Source organism: Cebidichthys violaceus, unplaced genomic scaffold, assembly GCF_023349555.1.
Source record: "Cebidichthys violaceus isolate CVI_PGR_0920_01 unplaced genomic scaffold, fCebVio1.0.p SCAF_131, whole genome shotgun sequence".
In the NCBI taxonomy this organism is placed as follows: Eukaryota; Metazoa; Chordata; class Actinopteri; order Perciformes; family Stichaeidae; genus Cebidichthys; species Cebidichthys violaceus.
In genome coordinates, this window is record NW_027176298.1 from 11,782 (window position 1) to 31,903 (window position 20,122).

At 41.9% G+C, this 20,122-nt stretch overlaps 1 protein-coding gene across 3 annotated transcripts; it reads right to left on the bottom strand.

Moving 5' to 3' along the window:
• Positions 1-1,974: 1,974 nt before the first annotated feature.
• Positions 1,975-19,482, bottom strand: LOC137870654 (sodium- and chloride-dependent GABA transporter 2-like). 3 transcript variants are annotated; one of them, XM_068708047.1, is made up of 15 exons: positions 19,349-19,482; positions 14,944-15,117; positions 14,287-14,421; positions 13,263-13,403; positions 12,415-12,496; positions 12,049-12,181; positions 11,446-11,580; positions 8,043-8,146; positions 7,690-7,814; positions 6,084-6,196; positions 5,647-5,784; positions 5,195-5,297; positions 4,751-4,851; positions 4,350-4,520; positions 1,975-3,866 (listed from the first exon to the last, which is right to left on the bottom strand). In XM_068708047.1, the coding sequence occupies exons 2-15, from the start codon at positions 15,113-15,115 to the stop codon at positions 3,702-3,704; spliced, it is 1,818 nt and encodes a 605-aa protein (XP_068564148.1). In that variant the 5' UTR covers positions 15,116-15,117; positions 19,349-19,482; the 3' UTR covers positions 1,975-3,701. The 3 variants fall into 3 exon arrangements, with proteins under 3 accessions (XP_068564148.1, XP_068564146.1, XP_068564149.1); XM_068708045.1 differs by having other exon boundaries at positions 14,944-15,153; XM_068708048.1 differs by having other exon boundaries at positions 19,324-19,482.
• Between the last annotated feature and the right edge of the window lie 640 nt (positions 19,483-20,122).

Sequence of the window (20,122 nt, forward strand, 5' to 3'; positions counted from 1 at the left end):
GATCTGGCTCAGAGCTACCCAGATGTGTTTGAAGTTGTGTCTGAGAACAGGTCTCCCTGTGTTAGTTGGTCGGTGAACAGCACCATAAAGGACCCTAAGGGTGTAACAGAGTCTGTTACTGATCCTGCAGTGTCGGTCTTATGGGAGGGGGTATTACGTACTGTGTTGTGTCTTTTCTATGGTCTCTCTCCACTCTGTCGCCCCAGTGTCCAATCGGGTGCCACCTTTGAGTGTTGTCATGCATTCAATGCCTCTAAGTTTCTCCTTTGTAGTTCTCCGGTGTTGTCTGCTCCTAACTTCTCGCTTCCCTTTAAACTTGAAGTTGATGCTAGTGCTTCTGGAGCCGGTGCTGTGCTGTTGCAAGAGGGTGAGGGAGATGTGCCATCTTGTGTGCTACTTCTCTGTGAAGTTCAAACACCACCTGCTGAACTACTCCACCATTGAGAAGGAGACGCTGGCGATGCTTCTCTCCCTTCAGCATTTTAAAGCGTATGTGGGCTCCAGTTCATCGCTGGTGACTGTGTACACCGATCACAACCCTCTTGTCTTCCTGGCCCAGATGTACAACCTTAACCAGTGGTTGATGCGTTGGGCCCTGCTGGTGCAGCTGAGGCCTGAAAATAGGCCTCGTTTTTAAAAGGTTAAATAACATCTTGTACAAGCCATTCATACTTTTGTGTCTAGGTAAACACTTATCATGAAAGAAATAACTTTTTTATCTCATGATCCCAAGTTAGTTATCTTGTGATCTCGAAATATCAAAGCCTGTTTCAATGAGATTAATGTTGGAGAAAAATAACTTTTAGAATGATCTGTTCTTATTGTTTAACATACAAGGCTCCATGAAGTTTGGGGCTCCTGTGTGAACTCTCTTCACACTTGTTATCCTCAGATGTTCCTCGTTTAGCAGTCACTGTGACCTTCTGTAGGGGGCGATAGTATATCTTACTAAACGTCTAGATGACGTTTGCTTGTGCGGAAGGGGCGAGTTCCAGACATGCCACGTAGCTTTATGCAAATGATTCTGTGCAAATGCACTTGTGTGTTATCTGAAGTATAAATATCAGAGACAGACCTCTGAGCAGCCTTGATGCATGACTTGTATGTGTTTCAACTCTGTCTCCTTCTTGCAAGAATAAATGTCCTGTGATAATTACTTTTACATCGGCTTCGAGTGAATTTCTCTAACAATTAATTAACGTGTGATCTTGAGACAACAGCATCAAAAAATAAGTGATAAAATGGCCATTCTCGTTTTCCGTAGGAATGAACCAAGAGTCTGCTGATTTGAAGGTGTGAGGGACAGGGAAGTGAATTATCCACATAAGTACACCCTATGGATTTTTATGTTGTAAAAAAAAAAAGTCCTTTATGCATTCCACAGACAGGAAATGATATGAAATTGAAACTTAAATTGAAGTGACAGATGTCTCAGTTTATTTATACCTAGTGTGATGGACCTTGGAGGATTATAGGATTCACACAATCATTTTCTGTGAAACTGCATGGCAAATATATTAAAGTTAAATGTTATCAGAGATTAATTAATAGGGTAAATCATAACTAACAAGTTTAGATATTTTCTAATGTTAAGGCAATAAAAAAGCAATACAATAAATATATAGCATGTTATTGGATTGGTGGAGTCCAGACATATACTACATTGTATCGTTTAGTATTTACAGTTACACATATTTTACCAAGATCACTCACAATGTTAAAATCTAATTATGAACATACATTATGCAAATTTAGCAACGCTTAACACTTGCCATATTTTTTAAATACTTGTTTTCTAACAAAATTAAGGATCAAAGAAATAGACTAGTTTGTGTTAATCATGTAAACTGCAACTGCTCAAAAGATAATGTATTTTACTATTTTACATTACTGTTTAATGCTCCACAATCATGAACGTATACAAACACGCATACACATTTTAAATGAAAGTATTTTTTATTCAGCCATAAATAAAGTAATTGTAGCATAAAAAAGTTAAAAGTGGTAAAAGTATTCCCTATCAGCAATAACAGACCATATATACATTCAAACATGTAAAGAAACCCATGCTGAAGTTCATTATTATACAGCAGAAAGAGAGATCAACTAGCCTGCCCTGCTCATATTATCTAAAGGGCACAACTGTCTCCTTCAGGTACTTAACATTTTAATTCCATACATTTCAATGCATTAGAAATAAGGCAAAACCCAACTAAATTAAAATCATGTCAATAATCAGAACACAGAACAAAAGCATGTGACATATTCATGCCACTCTGCAATGTTCAGCAAAAGAAATACACATTAATGTTATAATGCTCATTTAATCAATCTGAAAAGAGCAAAGCTTACTTGAGCTGAGTTGTGGTCAGTTCAGCTAAATATACATTAAAAATCAATTATTGAATTGTGAAGCATTGGGTATTAGTATGGTTTTGTATGATTTGTGTTCTTTAGAAAATCGTACATCCTGAGATGATAACTTGGATCGATTGATGGAATTACGCTTTGCATTCAAACGCACAGCTTTTATTCATGTGACACCTCTTGTGCTCCGTCCGCATCAGATAGCTGTTAGAATCTATAAACTGGAATGTCATGTCATACTCACTGAACATTAGAGATGTCCATAAGAGAAAAGAAAAATGCTTCCTTAGAAAGCATACACGATCAAAAGTAAATTCCTAGCCACTGTGTTACAACAATGGCCACATTTTAGTTTCAAGTGTATATGTGACTCTGCCACTGGCAAATGAGATGGTAACCAACTGATGTAACTCTCTAAGTAGCAATCCTGATGCCGTCATACTGAAGGCAGTGTACTTAACCCTCCTGTTATGTTCCGGGTCAAATTGACCCGTTGCAAAGTTTGAAAATCTAGAAAAAATATTTTAAAGTACTTTTTCTGTATGAAACTTCTTCTGCTTGCCTTAGTGTAATCAACGTTTAAAAAAATATCATGCATTTGGAACAACCCCCTGCAGGTTTCTATAACAGAGATGATGTTCGGGTCAATTTGACCCGGCAGTGAAAATGGAGGCTATAAGGGGTCAGAAGTGTCAAGTTTAGACCATTTCTTTCTTTGAAAACGTGAGACAAAGTATTTCTTACTCCCTCCCACCATGTTTCACCCCATTTCTCACACACACACACACACACACACACACACACACACACACACACACACACACACACACACACACACACACACACACACACACACACCTCGTTCATTGTGCTCATCTCTTGTTCATTTTTGTAAATTTCTGTTTCTTAACACTATAAATGAACATAAATTAAGTTTACTTTCAATACAAATCCTTTTGTATTCATTTGGCTTGATTTTGAGTGAGCGGGTCAATATGACCGTGAACAGCAGAGGCGTCTCATCTCTATTTATCTACATCACCCCATGAAAAAAAGAAAGTTTCAAAATGTACAAAACATTTAGAAATAAATACATGTTATGGTAAACTAATGCAATTTATATCTAGGTTTTTCATTATTCGAACATTATGGCTGAACCTAAAAAACGAACATAACAGGAGGGTTAAGAGAAAGCTCAAAAAGCAGCAGATAAGCAGTTACAGGTCGGGTGACTCCTAAAGTCTGCACCGTGCCTGTTTTGTCACCTTGTCTGGTGAGGTATTGCGGAGGGAGTTGGAACGGGGCCGGAGCTCTGATTCCAACCCTCAAGCTCTCTAGCAGTGAGACTCCTTTTCATCAACGGGGAAGTAGCCGTCCTTAGACGGAGGCGACTTCTGATGGAGGCTGTCACCGTCGGCCTCAACGACGGCCAGCAGCTTCTCCCGTTCCTTCTTCGTCTTCGGTAAATCAGGGGAAGGTGTGGTCAAGATAACGAGGCGCTGTGAACGAAAAATGTATTCATTGGAGGAAAACTTGCTCTTTAGCTGCTAAATGCTTCACTGTGTTCAGCTAGTTACTAAATTTGTCTGCCATTTGTCGCTGGGTGGGTAGTGTACGGTGGGTTTATCAGAGCTTTGAAAACAGCTACCTGCTGGATGCAAGGTCAATGAGTGTGATGAGACTGAATCAAACAGTAAGGTTGTGAAACCAAATCAATGAGCAGAAAGAAGCCTTAACACTTTACTGGTGTTAAGTCTCTGAGTTTGTTAGATGAGAGCGATCTCTTTCACATAATCGTGTGATTCAGTGCTAATACAAACACAGTGATGAGAGCAGCTTTAACACAATGCATTTCCCAAGTTTCTGTCATCATGTGGACTGCTATTTTTTCATGTTTTGTTCTTCTGAAGCGACAGAAGCAGAGCCAGTCATTCATTAGCACTTTTAAAGTTATTTATTTAATTTTTTTTGGTAAAACTTACCTCTCTCAATGTTCCCGGGGTGTAGCACAGTTTCACTGCTATCCAGAGAGGAATACACAGCATGGAGGACAGGGCCAGGATCCAGCCTATCCCATTGCCCCACCATGGGTATACGTATTCATTGTTGTACTTCAGAGGTGAGTACTTGATCAAGGCAAAAGCAAAGGTTCCCTAAAACAGACAAAGATATTTCATGATTCTGTATTGATGGACGTTGCCTATACGACATACCTGATATTTGAAAAACAAGTAAATACTTAAAGTCAAAACTTGATAAAAACCTTTAACCTTAACCATAAAAAATTATCATTGTATTTTCACTGTTGGCCAGCAGAGGCTGCTCTTGTTTCAGGAGAGTACAGTGTGAAAGCGTACATGTTGACAATGAATGTGAGACCCACCAAGCATGTTGCAGGGGTGAAGTACAGCCAGCAGTATTTGAGGATTGGGCTGGGGCGGTAGCCAATCATGTCCTCTATGTTATCATAGAAACGGTCGGCACCTGTAATCAGGGAGAGATGAGGGAAAATGCAGTGGAAACATATCAATAATGTGTGTCAAGACTGTTGACAAAAGAAACATATTCATAATAGCATTGACTGACAGAAAGATGAGAACTGCTTTAATAGGCTAGTTTCATATTACTGACTTTATTGCCTAAATAAACCAACTAACTGAAATAACACTGAAAACACTCTTTGGCTGGAATGTGTTAATTCTTAGTGATTGGCTGAATGTAGGGGGCAGTGTGCACTGGGATGAATAGTGCCTTGTGAGAATAAAGCCTTTGTCTTAATAAATACCTCCTTCATGCCTTCTCAAATAGCCTGCCTAACAAAACTCACCATAAACCCAAGCGATGCAAACAGTCTCAAAAACAGCCACGAAGAGCAGGCACATCCCACTGGCTGCATAGTAGTCAAAGAGCTGGAAGATGTACATGCCGCCCTGTGGAGACAGACCTGGGTTTATAACCCTATAACTAGCAAAAGAAAACCTCCAGGCTGTCAAATTATGAGGAAAAACTCAAATTTGACATATTATTAAAGCCACTTATTCATTTTGTATACTTGAAGACAATTCTGCAGAGTATAATTAAGAGGTAGTAGCTCTTTATATTCCTATAGCTGATTGTTGGGTATCGTCAATATGAGTTCAAAGTTATGTTGAAAAAGGAGTGAAAAGATTTTGCACATAAAAACCAGGGGTGTAGATATCCTCCTTTGTGCAAGATTAAATGCTTATCCTGCACTCTTAATCTGTAAAAACATCATGAAGTGAGATCACTGAGACCAACCTCTGTCAGCATGATGAGCCCCAAGAGGAAGGACACCACAGCCACCACCAGGATGAAGAGCTCCCTGCGGTTTTTGCGCCGGAAGGTGGAGGGATACATGTCCACCATGGCTGTCACCAGGCTCTCCACACACACAAACTGATCAAAGAAAGAACTATGAGACATTTGCATATAAGAGTATATGCATGATTGTTTGTGCATGTGTGCTGCTGAGCTATCCAAAAAACTAACAAGCAAACAAAACATTTTCAGCAGATCTGTTCACGTATACGCTTGATAAATAATTCATGGTGCTTTTTAAAAACTATGTGTGTCAGTGTGATATTGAAATTTCTCTTTCTCTGTCATCTCTGTTGTGTGTATGTGTGTGTGTGTGTGTGTGTGTGTGTGTGTGTGTGTGTGTGTGTGTGTGTGTCTGGGGCATATGTTGGTCTCACTTGACTGTCCAGTCCCAGAAAGATAATCATGATGAAGAAGCAGCAGGCCCATAGAGGGGAGAGAGGCATCATGGACACAGCCCGAGGATAGGCTATGAAGGCCAAACCTGGACCTGAGTCGGATAGAGTTTAAATGTCATTTTCTCATCAAAGTTACCCTTATTGGTCACCCTCGCTCACGTGCATGCTGTAAAAACAATAACATTAAAACCATTGAGAGGCTGAAGGAAATCCATTAATTCAAGCGGGAGCTTTGCATACATCTGTTCTGACTCATATTAAGTTTTATAAAATAATTCAACCAAAGTAATTCAACAGAAATAGAAGAACATGTTTCAGGTAGTCTCCGCAAGGACAGCATACCTAACAACACTGTTAAAAAAAGAAAATATTTCTTCATGTGAAAGCAGGGTTACAAACAGTACACTTCTGGGAAAGCCTACAAAAAGGAGCAATTGTATTTTTTGGGGATTGTGAGAATGACAGCACTCAGATAAGAGTTTGAAAAAAATTGGAACCTCCCAATGTAAACAAGTGTCTGGAAACAGTTATGGACATATATAGTATGAAGTAAATTCATAAAATCAGTATGAAAGAAAACTTGTTGGAAAAAAAGATGGGCTTTCTTTAAATTAAGTTACGGTAATTGACTAACTACATATAAATATTCATGACATTAAAAGGATCATGTTCTGTAATAACAGAACATGAACATGAATATCATGTTCATATGCAGCAGTTTGGCATCATTTAGAGAGCCTGGATCCTCTCTGAGCCTGTTTATGTCTGTCATCCATGGGATTTTCTCATCTGGTTTCCAGTCTATGTCTCCTAGCTCAGCCTATGGTTGGTCGATTTCAGTCAATGGACCCTCCTTAGAAGCGTCTGAGTCCTGGCTATTGAACAGACTCATCGTGATTTTGAATGACAGAAATGTAAGCCAATAAGGATTAAATCTGTGGCGCGTCGCCTGAAACGTGCGTAAAGTTGCTGAAAATCAAATCCCTTCCCCCACGGCGCCTTGTTAGACAGACCCTTGTTTCTACACGGGGACATTTCAGAGACGCACCGGAAATACGTAGAAATATTGTTGATGGAATTAAGCGGAGATTTACAGCAGAACAACAAAAAGGTAAGGAGCTTTGGATGATTTTGAAGGATATTGTGCATTGTGTTTCTGGTGTTTGTTTGATCACAGCCTTGTGAGGGTTTACTTGAGAGACATTCTGATGGTAGTTCTGGAATCTGTGTCGAATGCTCTTGCTTTTTGCTATCTCGGTTGTCTATGCTAACCGTTAGCTTTGTTATGCTAACTCTGAGAAGAGCGAGTTATGGCTAGAAATACGTGATATTGTGATAAATCTTTTATTTGCGTATAATAGTTGTGTAGAATGGTGTTTGGAGTTTGTAAAAATGTCTTTGATTGTTTGTTTTACCCAGATTTTTAATTTTTTTTGGAATATAAAATATTCATATTCATAAATTGTACACATGCATAAATGGACTTTTTTGACGGTAAATGCTACAGTGGACCCAAATTTGGGTCCGTCGGGCTGAATAGGATATGTATATTAATTAATATAATGGCAGTAGAGGAAAAACCAACCAGATGCAGCCACTTCTGAGATGGGCACGTTCTGTTCGTAGGACATGAAGCCCAGGATGGAGAAGATGGCAAATCCTGCAAAAAAACTTGTAGCACTGTTCAGGAAACAAAGGGACAGGCAATCCCTAGAAATAACACAGAGAGGGGAATGTACTGATTAGGAACTGTGTGTTGAGAAAACCCAATATAGTCTGTACTTCAGATTTGATTCCTGTTCTATAAAGATAAAATGTCAACAATTATGGTAGCGTGAGGTTGAACAGGTTGCATTTTACTGTAATTTAAAACAGATTAGAAAGGTAGTGTTGTGCAGTTGATCCTAATGCCTAGTGCATCATCATGTCAGTCCTCACTTGTAGCAGTTGCTGTTGTATTTGTTGTAGCTTCCCAGGGCGGTGATGCAACCCTCGCAGATGGCATAGGAGAAGAAGATCTGAGTTCCAGCATCCATCCATACCTTAGGACAGAATAGGACCAATAATACCAGTTTACTATATAACTTGAGCTGCCACATGCAGAATAATCACAGTATGGAGTTCAAACACAACCGTCGGCTAATTGTGACAACAATCAAAGTATAACCAGTTACCACATTGTTACCACATTTTCTATATCATTCTAGTCTGCATATTTACAACCGATTACCAATACAAAGAGATGTATGGCTAACACTCCTAGAAGACTTGGTTCACTCTGAAGTGTGGAAGATGTATCTCACCAGTCTGCGTATTGACAAGCAGCATTTCATTAGCAATATAAAAAGATATTCACCACCAAAATAATATTACATCAAATGTCTGAGACTGCCCTCCTCACACAGCCTCCCATGTACTCATAATGAAAAAGTTATCTCCACTTACACAATCTGATCCCTTTTTAAAAACAATCTAGCAATGTTAAGCCTGTTGTTGGGACCGGAGCTGTGGGCACCATCCGAACGGTCAAGACCAAGCTGGTGAGTGTCTTTGCTACCAGGTTTTCACCAGATCTTGACGCTGAAACTTTATCTGTGTATCTTAAGGAAAAACTAGGCTGTGAAGTCAACTGTCAAAAGATCGACACTGTCCACAGAAGATTCAGCTCATTTAAAGTATCTGCTGAATGCAATGAGTTTGATGAAATGTACATTCCGGAGCTCTGGCCAGAAGGGGCATTTGTCCGACGCTATTTTGAGCCCCGTAGGGCAGGAGTGATCGGGTCCAACCATGCACTTGCTGTGGGGGGAATAAGTGTGCCTGCTGGTGCTATGGGCACTCACTTGCCTTGCTAAATGTTTATCCGGGCTTTGTCGTGGCCTGTGTGTGGGCCAGAGCATGGGGGATAAAGCTCGCCACATGGTTGTTGACAACCTTTTGGAGAATTGTGACATATTATTATTTACAAGAGACATTCTTACTAAAGCAAGACTTGGAAAAACTGAACTCTTTCAATGATAACTTCCATGATGCTGGGGAGTCTACAACTGACCTCGGCAGGGGACTAGTCAGAGGAAGGATACCAGGGGGTGTGGCTATTTTCTGGAATAAGAAGCTTGACTCAATATAATAATAAATGTGGTCAGGCTTGGTGTTGACTGGTGAATTGCAATACAGTTTACTCATGATGACAAGGAATTCATTATCCTGAATGTCTATACACCCTATGAGCGCAATCACAATGAGGATGAATATCTAAATAGGCTTGCCTTCATCATTCAAGATAATACTTCTTCTAGTATATATGTCAACCAACAACACAAGCTCTGGACACAACACTACACAAAGGCAGGTATTCCCAAGGCACCGACTCCACCAGCCCAATTTATTTGGACAGGCTGACGAGGAATGAATGTTAAGTTTGCAGGTTTACTATTGTTTCCTCGCAGCCTCACCTGTCTTTTTCTATAAACTATCAGGACAGGAATTGAGAAGGCTAGCTGCATACAGGGCCCCAACTTTTCCTGAAGAGAATCATTGGTGTCATTAGCCTTGTAGCCTGAACCCAGAAGATATCAATTATTGCCTTTATCATGTAGGGGAGACAGTAGTGGAGGTGGGAGAGGGGCACGGCGCTTTACCTTCGCCAATTGTGTCAAAACTGGATTTAGAGTCAGTTGCAGGGGTGGGGCTGGAACTGTACGTTGAAGAGTGGGGCGAGGAGTGTGTTTGGTTCCAGCAATGACCAGCTCTTTCATGTGGTCAGTGAACTCCAGGTGGGGGGAGGATGGGGAGAGTGTGAGAGAGGAAAGAGACCTGGATGGAGTCTGGGGGGTGGAGGTAGGTGCTGGGGAGGGAGGTAAAGACTCCTCCTCTCGGAAGGGTGGGGAAAGTGGGAGATCAGAGGCGGTGCCTGATGATGAGGTTGGAGACTCCTCCTCTTGGCTCTCGTTAGGCGGGGGCATCCTTCCTGTAAGGTCTCTATGGCGATGCTGTGTGGTTATCTCTTATTGAGATTCCTCTTGTCTCTGGTCCTTGGCAGTGGGAACAGACGGGTGACGCAGGAAGAAAAATAGGTTAGAGGTAAACAGTTTTACCCCTGACTTGCTCAGGCAAACTCCATGTGCCTTAAAAAGATGCCTGCGCTCCCAAAAAAGTTAGAAATTGTTGATAAAATGTACTGAATGGTCAGTACATGCAGTTGACAGCCATTTGTTCAGTGCAAACAGCCTGCTGAATCCTTCATCTCCTCCTCTGACTGGTGGAAGAGGGCCAATGATAAACACCTCAGCCTTGACAGAGCTGACTGTGTTTAACAGATCAATAAAGTCTTGCTTCAGAACTTCAGACTGTTGTTTCACAATATCACAGCTTCCTGTATGCACGATGATGTTTTTCACTGTGGGATGGTCAGCCACGATGTCCAGGATTTTGTCTCTCATGTTAGAGACCGTATCTTTCGGAAAGCAGAGTATTTTGGTATTCTTGCTGCATATCGTTCTGACATCTTTTACAGCATAGTCATCAATAATCAGAGTCTCCGGGCCAGTCATTAGCTTTCCCTGTAGCTGCTTATCCAGGTCATCAGATGGAGATTTAGGATCCTGTGACAATGGAGCAAATCTGTTTTGAAGTTGTAGGCTTGGTTGTTGTGGTGTTTTTTTGCTGGTTTTACTTTTCTCAGCTGTCCTTGGCTTTGCAAGCTATTTATTGACAGTGTAACGTTTCTGATCAATCACATCCAGACAAGATGGAAACACACTTTCAAGCAAATAAATGCCAACTCAAATGCTGTGGAATATGTGCTAAATCAAAAGCTTTCAAAGCCTAATCTGCCAAACTTGTGCACAACTAATCACCATCATTCCAATTTATAGCAACATCCTCCACATATTCCTGATTTAACCAGCAACTTTTAGGTCACTGCTCAGCCTCAGCCTCCATATCTCCATCATCCTGCTGCCACTGTTTTGCTAGGTGAGCAGAAGTTATTGGTTAATTTCTCAATAAAATCGCAGAGATGGCATAAGCTTCAGGGAGCTAGGAGGATGTGTTGGTTTGGCATTCCTCAAAACACTTTTAGTAACTAGTTCTTAAAAATGTGCTGAAAATATCTGTCAATGTGAGTGAGTATTATCACCTCAGCACGTTTGTGTAATTAATCTGTAGGGCTGGGTATCCCAGGCAACACTGTACCAGTTTTAATATTATTACAAATAATTAACAATATTGACATGCTGGTAGAGATGACATCATTGTGTCTTACAGTTGAGTCTGCATGTGTCGGTGTTTTTGTTTCTGTGAATGTTGGCGTCTGACAGCAAGTGCATTTGCAGCATACCTGTGGGTCAGACAGCCGTTGCAGGTCGGGGTAGAGGTAGTAGTGGATTCCAGTGGAAGCTCCTGGCAGGGTGACCCCTCGGATCAGCAGGACCACCAGCATAACGTAAGGGAAGGTGGCTGTGAAGTAAACCACCTGCAGGGGAATAGCAGCAATTCTTAATCAGAGATACATTTACAAGACTTATAACAACGAGACGTTCTTCCTTCTCCAATAGTGTTTAGGCTAAAACGTGAAATGTTATATCTTGTAAAATCTGTGACAATGTCTCAAAGGGTTCTGCACAATTTATGTACAGTATGTTTGGTGTTCTAGATTTTCAGTCGATGAGGTTTGAGGTTCAGGTGGCAATTTATGTGCATTGACACTTTTTGAGCTAGCTGCTCAGTTCATGCAAGTTTTATTCCATCTGCTACTGTAAACAATGCAACACTTCCTGCAAGTGTTGGGAAGGACCTAACCACACAGCGAGCACATATTGAAGGAAATCAGAGCAAAACAAGTGTTTTAAATAAGGAATGCTCCAGAAAACTATCTTCCAATACTCTCTTTTTATAGTGTTGAGTGAATATTTGTCTGTCATGAGTGGGGGAGAGGTGTCACCTTGCCAGTAGACTTGATGCCCTTCCAGATGCAGAAGTAGCAAATGACCCACGCAACGGCCAGACAGATAACCAGGTCCCCATTCAGAGAGCCAATGTGATCAATACCTGAGGAAATTCTCAGCACTCTTCGCCTGGGGATCGCACACAAATAAGGCAAACAAAATATTTTTATCTGGAAGCTAAGAGTCTATACAAAATTCAAAAGAGCTTGGAGCTAAAAGTTTCAGAACCAGTAGCAAAAGTTGTATCCGGTCTAACAATCACACATTTTTTTAAACAGGATGGAAAACAAGATTCAAGTTTTTTGAGCTTGTTGGCGCCTATAAGGCCATTTGAGGACAAGGCCAAACAAAAAGGCACTTACTCCCAGAACTCAATGACAGGAGAGGTGGTGTTCTCATGGTGATTGATGGAGCTATTCCCCCTCTGAAATGCCATACAAGAATCTTGAATGAAAGAAAAGACAGAAAGACATTCAATCCTGTGAAGAAATCCAAACTTTCTCTGAGGTATCCAAGTTACACACAGGCAAGTGAAACAATGCCACCACTGAGATGGAGAAGTGAAATGGTGCAGGAACATTCACTACCTCAAGATAAAATGCAACTGGAAAATAATGAAATGTTGAAGGGGAACACCCGAAAAAAATAATATTTGTAATTGTTTTAAAATAAACAAAACTAAAAGTCGATAGCCATAGTTGTTCAATGCAAAGATGCAGATGTTTATAGCGTGTAACATATTTAGCATCTAAGTGCTTGGTGTTAACATTCTAACGTGCTATTTAGCACTTCACAAAGTTCTGCTGGAGTTAATGGGAGTAGTTTTCTTACGGTATTTCATCATAAACCAGTAAAGTATTGGACAAATTAAAATCTAATAGTTGTCACGACATTTTACTCAAACCCCAAAATGTCAACTTCATAATGGCACAATAGGAAAAGACAAGGAATCCCCAAAGTCACAATGATTCATCCACTGTGGACCATGAATGTCTTTCACGGCAATTCAAATAGTTGAGATATTTTAGTCCAGCCAAATGTGTTGGACCGACTCCTGTTGCCGTCCACGTGTAGCTAAAATGTTTTATTCAGATCTCCACAAGCATGACATGATGGAGACCTGGCTACACCTGGTTAATTAATACACACAAGAGTATAGATGTCTAGCAGAAGCACACATTGTTTTTTGGCAATTGGTCCTGTGGCTCACCTGTGTTCCAGGTGTTGTTGCAGGAGGCCCAGGGCAGATCCCAGGTGAAGCAGTTGGACAGATAGAAGATAGCCCAGGCCAACAAAACGATGTAGTAGATGTTAAGCAGGCCAGCAATCACCTGGGTGGCATAACCCACTCCTGGAACAGAAAAACATCAAGTTTATGACTGAACTGTAAATGTTTTGGGGAAAAAAGGGGAAATTTAAAGCCATTTTAACTAGCCAACCTGCATTCACTGTGTGCACAATGTTGCATTTGACAGTAGTCTGAGAACGCCACTAATACAAATTAATCAGTAATCACGTGAACGTAATTACTGTAGTTTCTCTCAAATGACTCACAGAAATTACTTTGACAAGAGCTCCCTGATAGATCCATTTACTATAGACAGAGGCACAGTTTAACCTTGTAAACAGCTTGATTATACCCATCTTTAGGTCACCGCTGCTGCCTTTTCAAAAGACTGCATCAGAGTACAGTAAATTAGACGCAGCTTAAATTGCACTAGGCTACATTTTTTTGGTAGAACTCTTCTTCCAACACACGATTGCACGTCTGACTCGACAATTTACCGACTGTAATCTTGTGTGGGTCATGATTATGGCAGATTGGAGACTCATTTGAAAGAAGAAAAAAAAACAATGTTAGCCCGTGTTGGTTGCTTGACAGCTGTAACAACTGCATTCATCCCCATCCCACATGTGTATGGCGTTCACACTGGTTGTTTGACACACGAGTGCAGACACAGACGCACACAAAGTCACATATATAATGCACGTAATGTGAACAAAAAGATATATGCACATAAACAAAGAGAGTCAGCCCACATGGTTGCTCCTATTGAGAATATGTCACTGGTTTGTCTTCATGCATCTTTGCATGCATCCCATGCGGAGCACAAGCACCTCATTGTTTGTAATCGTTTCAGAATGAGACGCACGTCTTGTTCGATCCACTCTTGGTGCTGTAGAGTGTTTTTAACATCCACTAACTTATATTGTTAAGAAAATAGTTAGATTACCTTCAAACAAGGGGCAGATTTTCCTCCAGCAAGTGATGCCTCCCTCACTGGTGTACTGACCCAGAGACGTCTCCAGGAAGAAGACCGGGATCCCACAAGCAAACAGGAAGATAAGGTATGGGATGAAGAAGGCGCCTGTATACGCACACAGATTAAAAGGAACAGTTAACCCATCAATGTGCTCCCAAGCAATGTAGGGTAGGAGAGGCCACTGCAAATTGTTGGAATTTAAAACCTTCTATGGTCATGATACAAAGTCATGCAGATATCATGTTGGTAGAATAAATCTGATATTGTCCAACTAGAGAATCAAACGATTTTACTTCCTATGGGACAATAAAGATAGAAGATTATATTGTTTACCAGATTTTATTCTTCGTCACTGATCTCTCAAACATCAGCTAATTGGCAACCACTGGCTCTTTTTCAGTGAACCATGGCCCCTCTTTGATCAATGGAATTGATTTAGCTCCTGCTAAACTAATTCAAAGCCATCACCTCTCAGAAGCTGAACTTTGCTGCCTGCAATGCACTTGCAAGCAAATGCAAAGATGGAATTTCTAGAGGCTTTGTGTTTCTGTGGTGGAATAACCCTGATGATTAAATGCAAAAGTTTTTGTGTTGGACAGGCCAGAGAATAGCAATTCTAGCACTCACCTCCTCCGTTCTTATAGCAAAGGTAGGGGAAACGCCAGACATTTCCCAGGCCAATAATTGCTCCAGCCACTGACAGAACAAACTCGATCTTGTTGCCCCACTGACCCCGGTCTGTCATCTTCTCCTCTGTACTGGGCACAATGTCCAGGAACGTTTTGGACACGTTCTCCATATCTTGACCAAAGGGTAGCTTTATCTTTAGTTCTTTATCTGAAAAACAATTAAACAAATGACATCGCTGGTGATGATGTCACATGGAGAATTATTTCACAATATGGCAAATGTAAGGAAAATGTTACGGTATATGTATTTTCTCTAGTGTTTCCTTTGATTTTCCCGTGTTCCCCGAAATGTCTCAAATCATAATACTGCAAACGAAGTATGCAAAAAATATGTCAAGATGTCTGTAACAAGCTCCGTTACCACCGTGTGGGTTTTCCTTAGCACAATGACTCCAGCACCCTCAAATAGGGTTTCTCACGTTTTTTATTGTTCATTGACAGTTTAGTTTGTCCTCGGCTGTGCGCTCTCCTGCCATGCGTCCGAACGCACCCACCGCGTAAACTCTGTCTGCGTTCCTTCCAGCTGCTCTTCCAGTCCAAGTGTCCTGCTCCCCATTTGTCTCTCACTCCTCTGTTCCCTACTGGGGTTTATGTTGGAGAGCGACACAATTCAAGATTGACTCCAAATGAGGCTAGTTAAACCTCTTCGCGGCAGTAATCCAACCAACTTTTGTGGGTTTAGTGTCCCACTAAAATGTCAGAAAAATGCCTTCAGCTTTTTATCTCACCCTGTGGCTGAATCGTTAGGATTTCAGAATTATTGTCTTTCTGGCTTTCGCTGGCTTTAGCCTTGTCTTCTTGTTAAAGAAGTGTGGTCCAGTCTCTATGCTGGAAACAGCTGTTAAGCCTAGTCTTCTGATAGCAGAAGTGTCTTCTAGTCACCTCTAAGGGTGGAAGTAGTATATACAATTTTATTGTATTATTTAAAAAAAAATATTGAAAACCAGACAGGGTTTTTCGGTGCGTCATGTGTATATGGGTGTAGCTACCAAACCTATGAAACCGTACTCTACCATAACTGTAAACAATGATGCAATGTTTGTTTTAAAGAATGCCATACGCACACAGGCCAAACACTGGAATTTGACGGGTGTAAATGCATATGTAAATCAAAACACTGTTTTGACCAGCACAAGCTTCCAGAAGCAGTCCATGGGGTCATCCCGTGTGATGGTATGAAATACTGTGAAGATTGTGGTAAAACATACAAGGCTGGTAAAAAGTCACACAAATGCGCACCCGCTGTTTGTACACACTGTGATGAGAGGCAGTTGGAGAGCGATGAGGGACATGAATGTTTTATTCAGCCCCTGGAGAAAAAAGAAGTGCAAACGGATTACATATTGTTTGATTTTGAGACTTGGTATCATAATGGCAAGCATGAGGAAAATTTAGTATGTGCTATGGACATTGAGGGAAACAGGTTTTGTTTCAATACATTGAACTGTGTGGATGCGTTTGTGAAGCGTTACAGAAAACCTAAATACCGTGGGTATACCTTCATTGCACACAATGCATCCGGATTTGACAATTCCATACTGTTGGAATACTTTGTAAAACAAAAGATCACACCTCTGGTGACAATCGGGGGAGTCGGGTTATACTGATGTATGACAATGCATTCCGACAGCGATGGATTGAGTCATTCAGCTTTCTACCCATGCGCTTGTCAAAAACACCTGCTACCTTAGGCTTTGAGGATCTGGAGAAGGGCTATTTCCCCCACAAATTCAACACTAGGGAGAATGAATATTACAGAAGTAACTACCCCGATCCCTCCTAGTACGGGTACAATGAGATGTGTCTCAGTGACAAAACAGCCTTCATGAGTTGGTATGACACAGTTGGTTGCGACACATTTGATTTTCATGCAGAGATTAGGCGCGATTTCGCCAACTTCTTTGACAATAAGGTAAACGATATCAGATCCTCCTTCTCTCAGCCCCTCTCTCCCTCCCTCTCTCAGTGTCCTTGTCCACCCTCTCCCTCTCTACCCTGTCCAGCCCTTCCCCCACAGCTCTCCCTCCCCTCTACATGCCCCATCTTACCCTATCTGGCTCCCATCTCCCCTAACGAGGTCCTCAACCTTGTTACATCTAACAGCCCCACCACATGCTCCCTTGACCCGATCCCTTCCCCTCTTGTTCAGTCTATTGCGACTGAACTCCTTCCTTTCTTCACCCACCTCATCAGCACATCTCTTGCTTCAGGATGCTTTCTCACGGCTTTCAAGACTGCCAGAGTCACCCCCCTTCTGAAGAAACCATCGCTTGACCCCTCTGATGTCAAGAACTTCAGACCGGTTACTCTTCTACCCTTTCTCTCCAAAACACTTGAACGTGCTGTCTTTAACCAACTGTCTTCCTATCTCCACCAGAACAGCCTCTTGGACTCCCACCAGTCCGGGTTCAAAGTGGGTCACTCGACAGAGACAGCCCTCCTTGTGGTGACAGAGTCGCTTCATGCCGTGAGAGCTAACTCTCTCTCCTCTGTCCTGATTCTCCTGGACTTGTCTGCGGCGTTTGACACTGTGAACCACCAGATTCTCCTCTCTACCCTCGAGGGGATGGGCATCTCAGGCTCTGCACTCTCCCTGTTTGCATCCTACCTGACAGGTCGATCCTACCAGGTGACGTGGAGGGGGGCCGTGTCGGAACCACGCATGCTGACTACGGGGGTTCCACAAGGTTCAGTCCTGGGCCCCCTTCTCTTCTAGCTCTACACAACATCTCTGGGTTCTGTTATTCGCTCGCATGACTTCTTTTACCGCCCCTAGGATGACACCCAGCTGGTCTTGTCATTTCCCCCCGGTGACACCCAAGTAGAGACTCGCATTGCAGCGTGCTTGGCTGACATCTCAAAGTGGATGACGACACACCACCTCAAGCTCAACCTGGACAAAACTGAGCTACTGTTCCTCCCGGGGAAGGGTTGCCCGCACCAAGACCTGTCCATCACCATTGATGATACCGTGGTGACGCCAACTCAGACTGCGAGGAACCTGGGTGTGACCCTGGATGACCAACTGTCTTTCTCAGCAAACATTTCATCCGTTACACGCTCCTGCAGATTCCTGCTCTACAACATCAGGAGGATTCGGCCCTTCCTCACTGACGAGACGGCGCAGGTTCTCATCCAGGTTCTTTTCATCTCCCGCCTGGACTACTGCAACTCTCTACTTGCCGGAGCCTCGGCGTCGGCCATCAGACCTCTGGAGCTTGTCCAGAAAGCTGCAGCTTGCCTGGTGTTCAATCGCCCCAAGTTCTCCCACACAACTTCCTTTCTCCGTTCTCTACACTGACTACCTGTAAGAGCTCGCATCCAGTTTAAGACTCTGGTGCTAGCCTACAGGGCAGTGAATGGAACAGCTTCTTCCTATCTCCAGGCCATGGTCAAGCCATACACCCCCGCCCGACCCCTTTGCTCTGCTGCCTCAGGGCAATTGGTTGCCCCGTCGCTCAGAGGTCCCTGCGGCCGATCAACCCGGTCACAGCTGTTTTCTGTCCTGACCCCACAATGGTGGAATGAACTTCCCACTGACGTCAGTACAGCAGAGTCGTTGCCCATCTTTCAGCGCAGGCTGAAAACCCACCTCTTTAGAAAGTGCTACCCTGAGCCTTCCACTTAGCACTTATTGTATTCATACTAGCTTGTTGCACTTATTGTATTCGTATTACTTTGTTGCTTATTGTTTTTTTTTGTTTCTGCACTGTACTTTGGCTCTGAGTTATGCTCTGCTTCATGCTCTTAGATGTTTGTTTGGAAAAGGAAATGTACATATGACTTCTGGTGACTAGTAGTTCTCTTGAATACCTATGTTGAATACACTTATTGTAAGTCGCTTTGGATAAAAGCGTCTGCTAAATGACTGTAATGTAATGTAAAAATATAATGTCTGCCAGCTATGCCTTGTTATCTGCTTCAGCTCTGCCATCTCCAATTCTTCCCTGTGGACCCTAGATTCCCATTCTCCACAGTCATTAGTCTCACATTCTCATCCTTGTGGCAATAAAAGATTGTTTTTACACCACCACGCTGTCTGTGTCCAGCGTTGGGGTCAAACTCGTTTTCAAAACAGAAAATCACACCATCAAGAATCAGATTGATTCTTCAGTTTGCATTACGTCAGTCAAAACTCTTTTGATGTGAATCACTGATCTTGACAAAGATAGCAATACAACATGAATGAACTGACAGTCAATCAATTATTATACTGAATTATATCCCTGCCGTTTTCACAGTAAAAAAAAGTATTGTCAAACATAACAAATCTGTAAGAAAAAGGGGATCTCAAAGTTTTTCTAGTTTGTGCAGTTACCGTTTTTCTAGTTTGTGCAGCTTACCGGCACAGGTAGAGTCTACTGGTTTAATAAAGGCCGCGTCCGTGGTATCTCCGGTTGATGGGAGCTCTGATCCTCCGGTGTGGGAGTCGACTGAGCAGCAGCCTGTTAGTTTCACTCCGGCAGTGCAGAGCGACATTGCTCCAGTTTGATCCATTTGTTGTGGAGTTATCTCCTGGCTCAAGGTTAGATTCTCGAAGGTGTGCCTCGCTTCAAAGGCTGTTACAGTTGTGTAAGTTGGAGGCAGAGACCGGTTTTACGATATGTGTGAGAAATGGCTTCGGGCTCCTCAGGAGGTATGTTATGGCAAGTTCTACGAGTGCAAGACAGTGCATGTGTCCGTAGAGGTGTGAATAGGGGGTGTGTAGGAGCGTATTGTAATGGAAAAAAATATATTCTTATATCATGAAATGTTTTAAAAGATGTAAAACTGAAAGGTAAGGTGAGGAACACAAATACTGACATAACACAGCAGTCCTATAGAAGTAGTTAATCAGTTTTAATGAACACAGTGTCTTGTTTCTCACGGCTGGTCACACACTCCCACTTTGGACAGAGGAAGTGAAGACACAGTGTCTGACAAGTTTGAGACAGACCATAAAACCATCACGGATTCCCATTAATTAATTTACACCCGAGGCCTATTTGCAGGCCTCAGCTAGAATAAAGATAAGAAATACCTAATTAATTGTATAAAAAAAATAAAAAATAAAAAAAAAAATATTTTTTTAATATATTTTTGAGATGAGAAAAATCATGGAACTATCAGAATACATG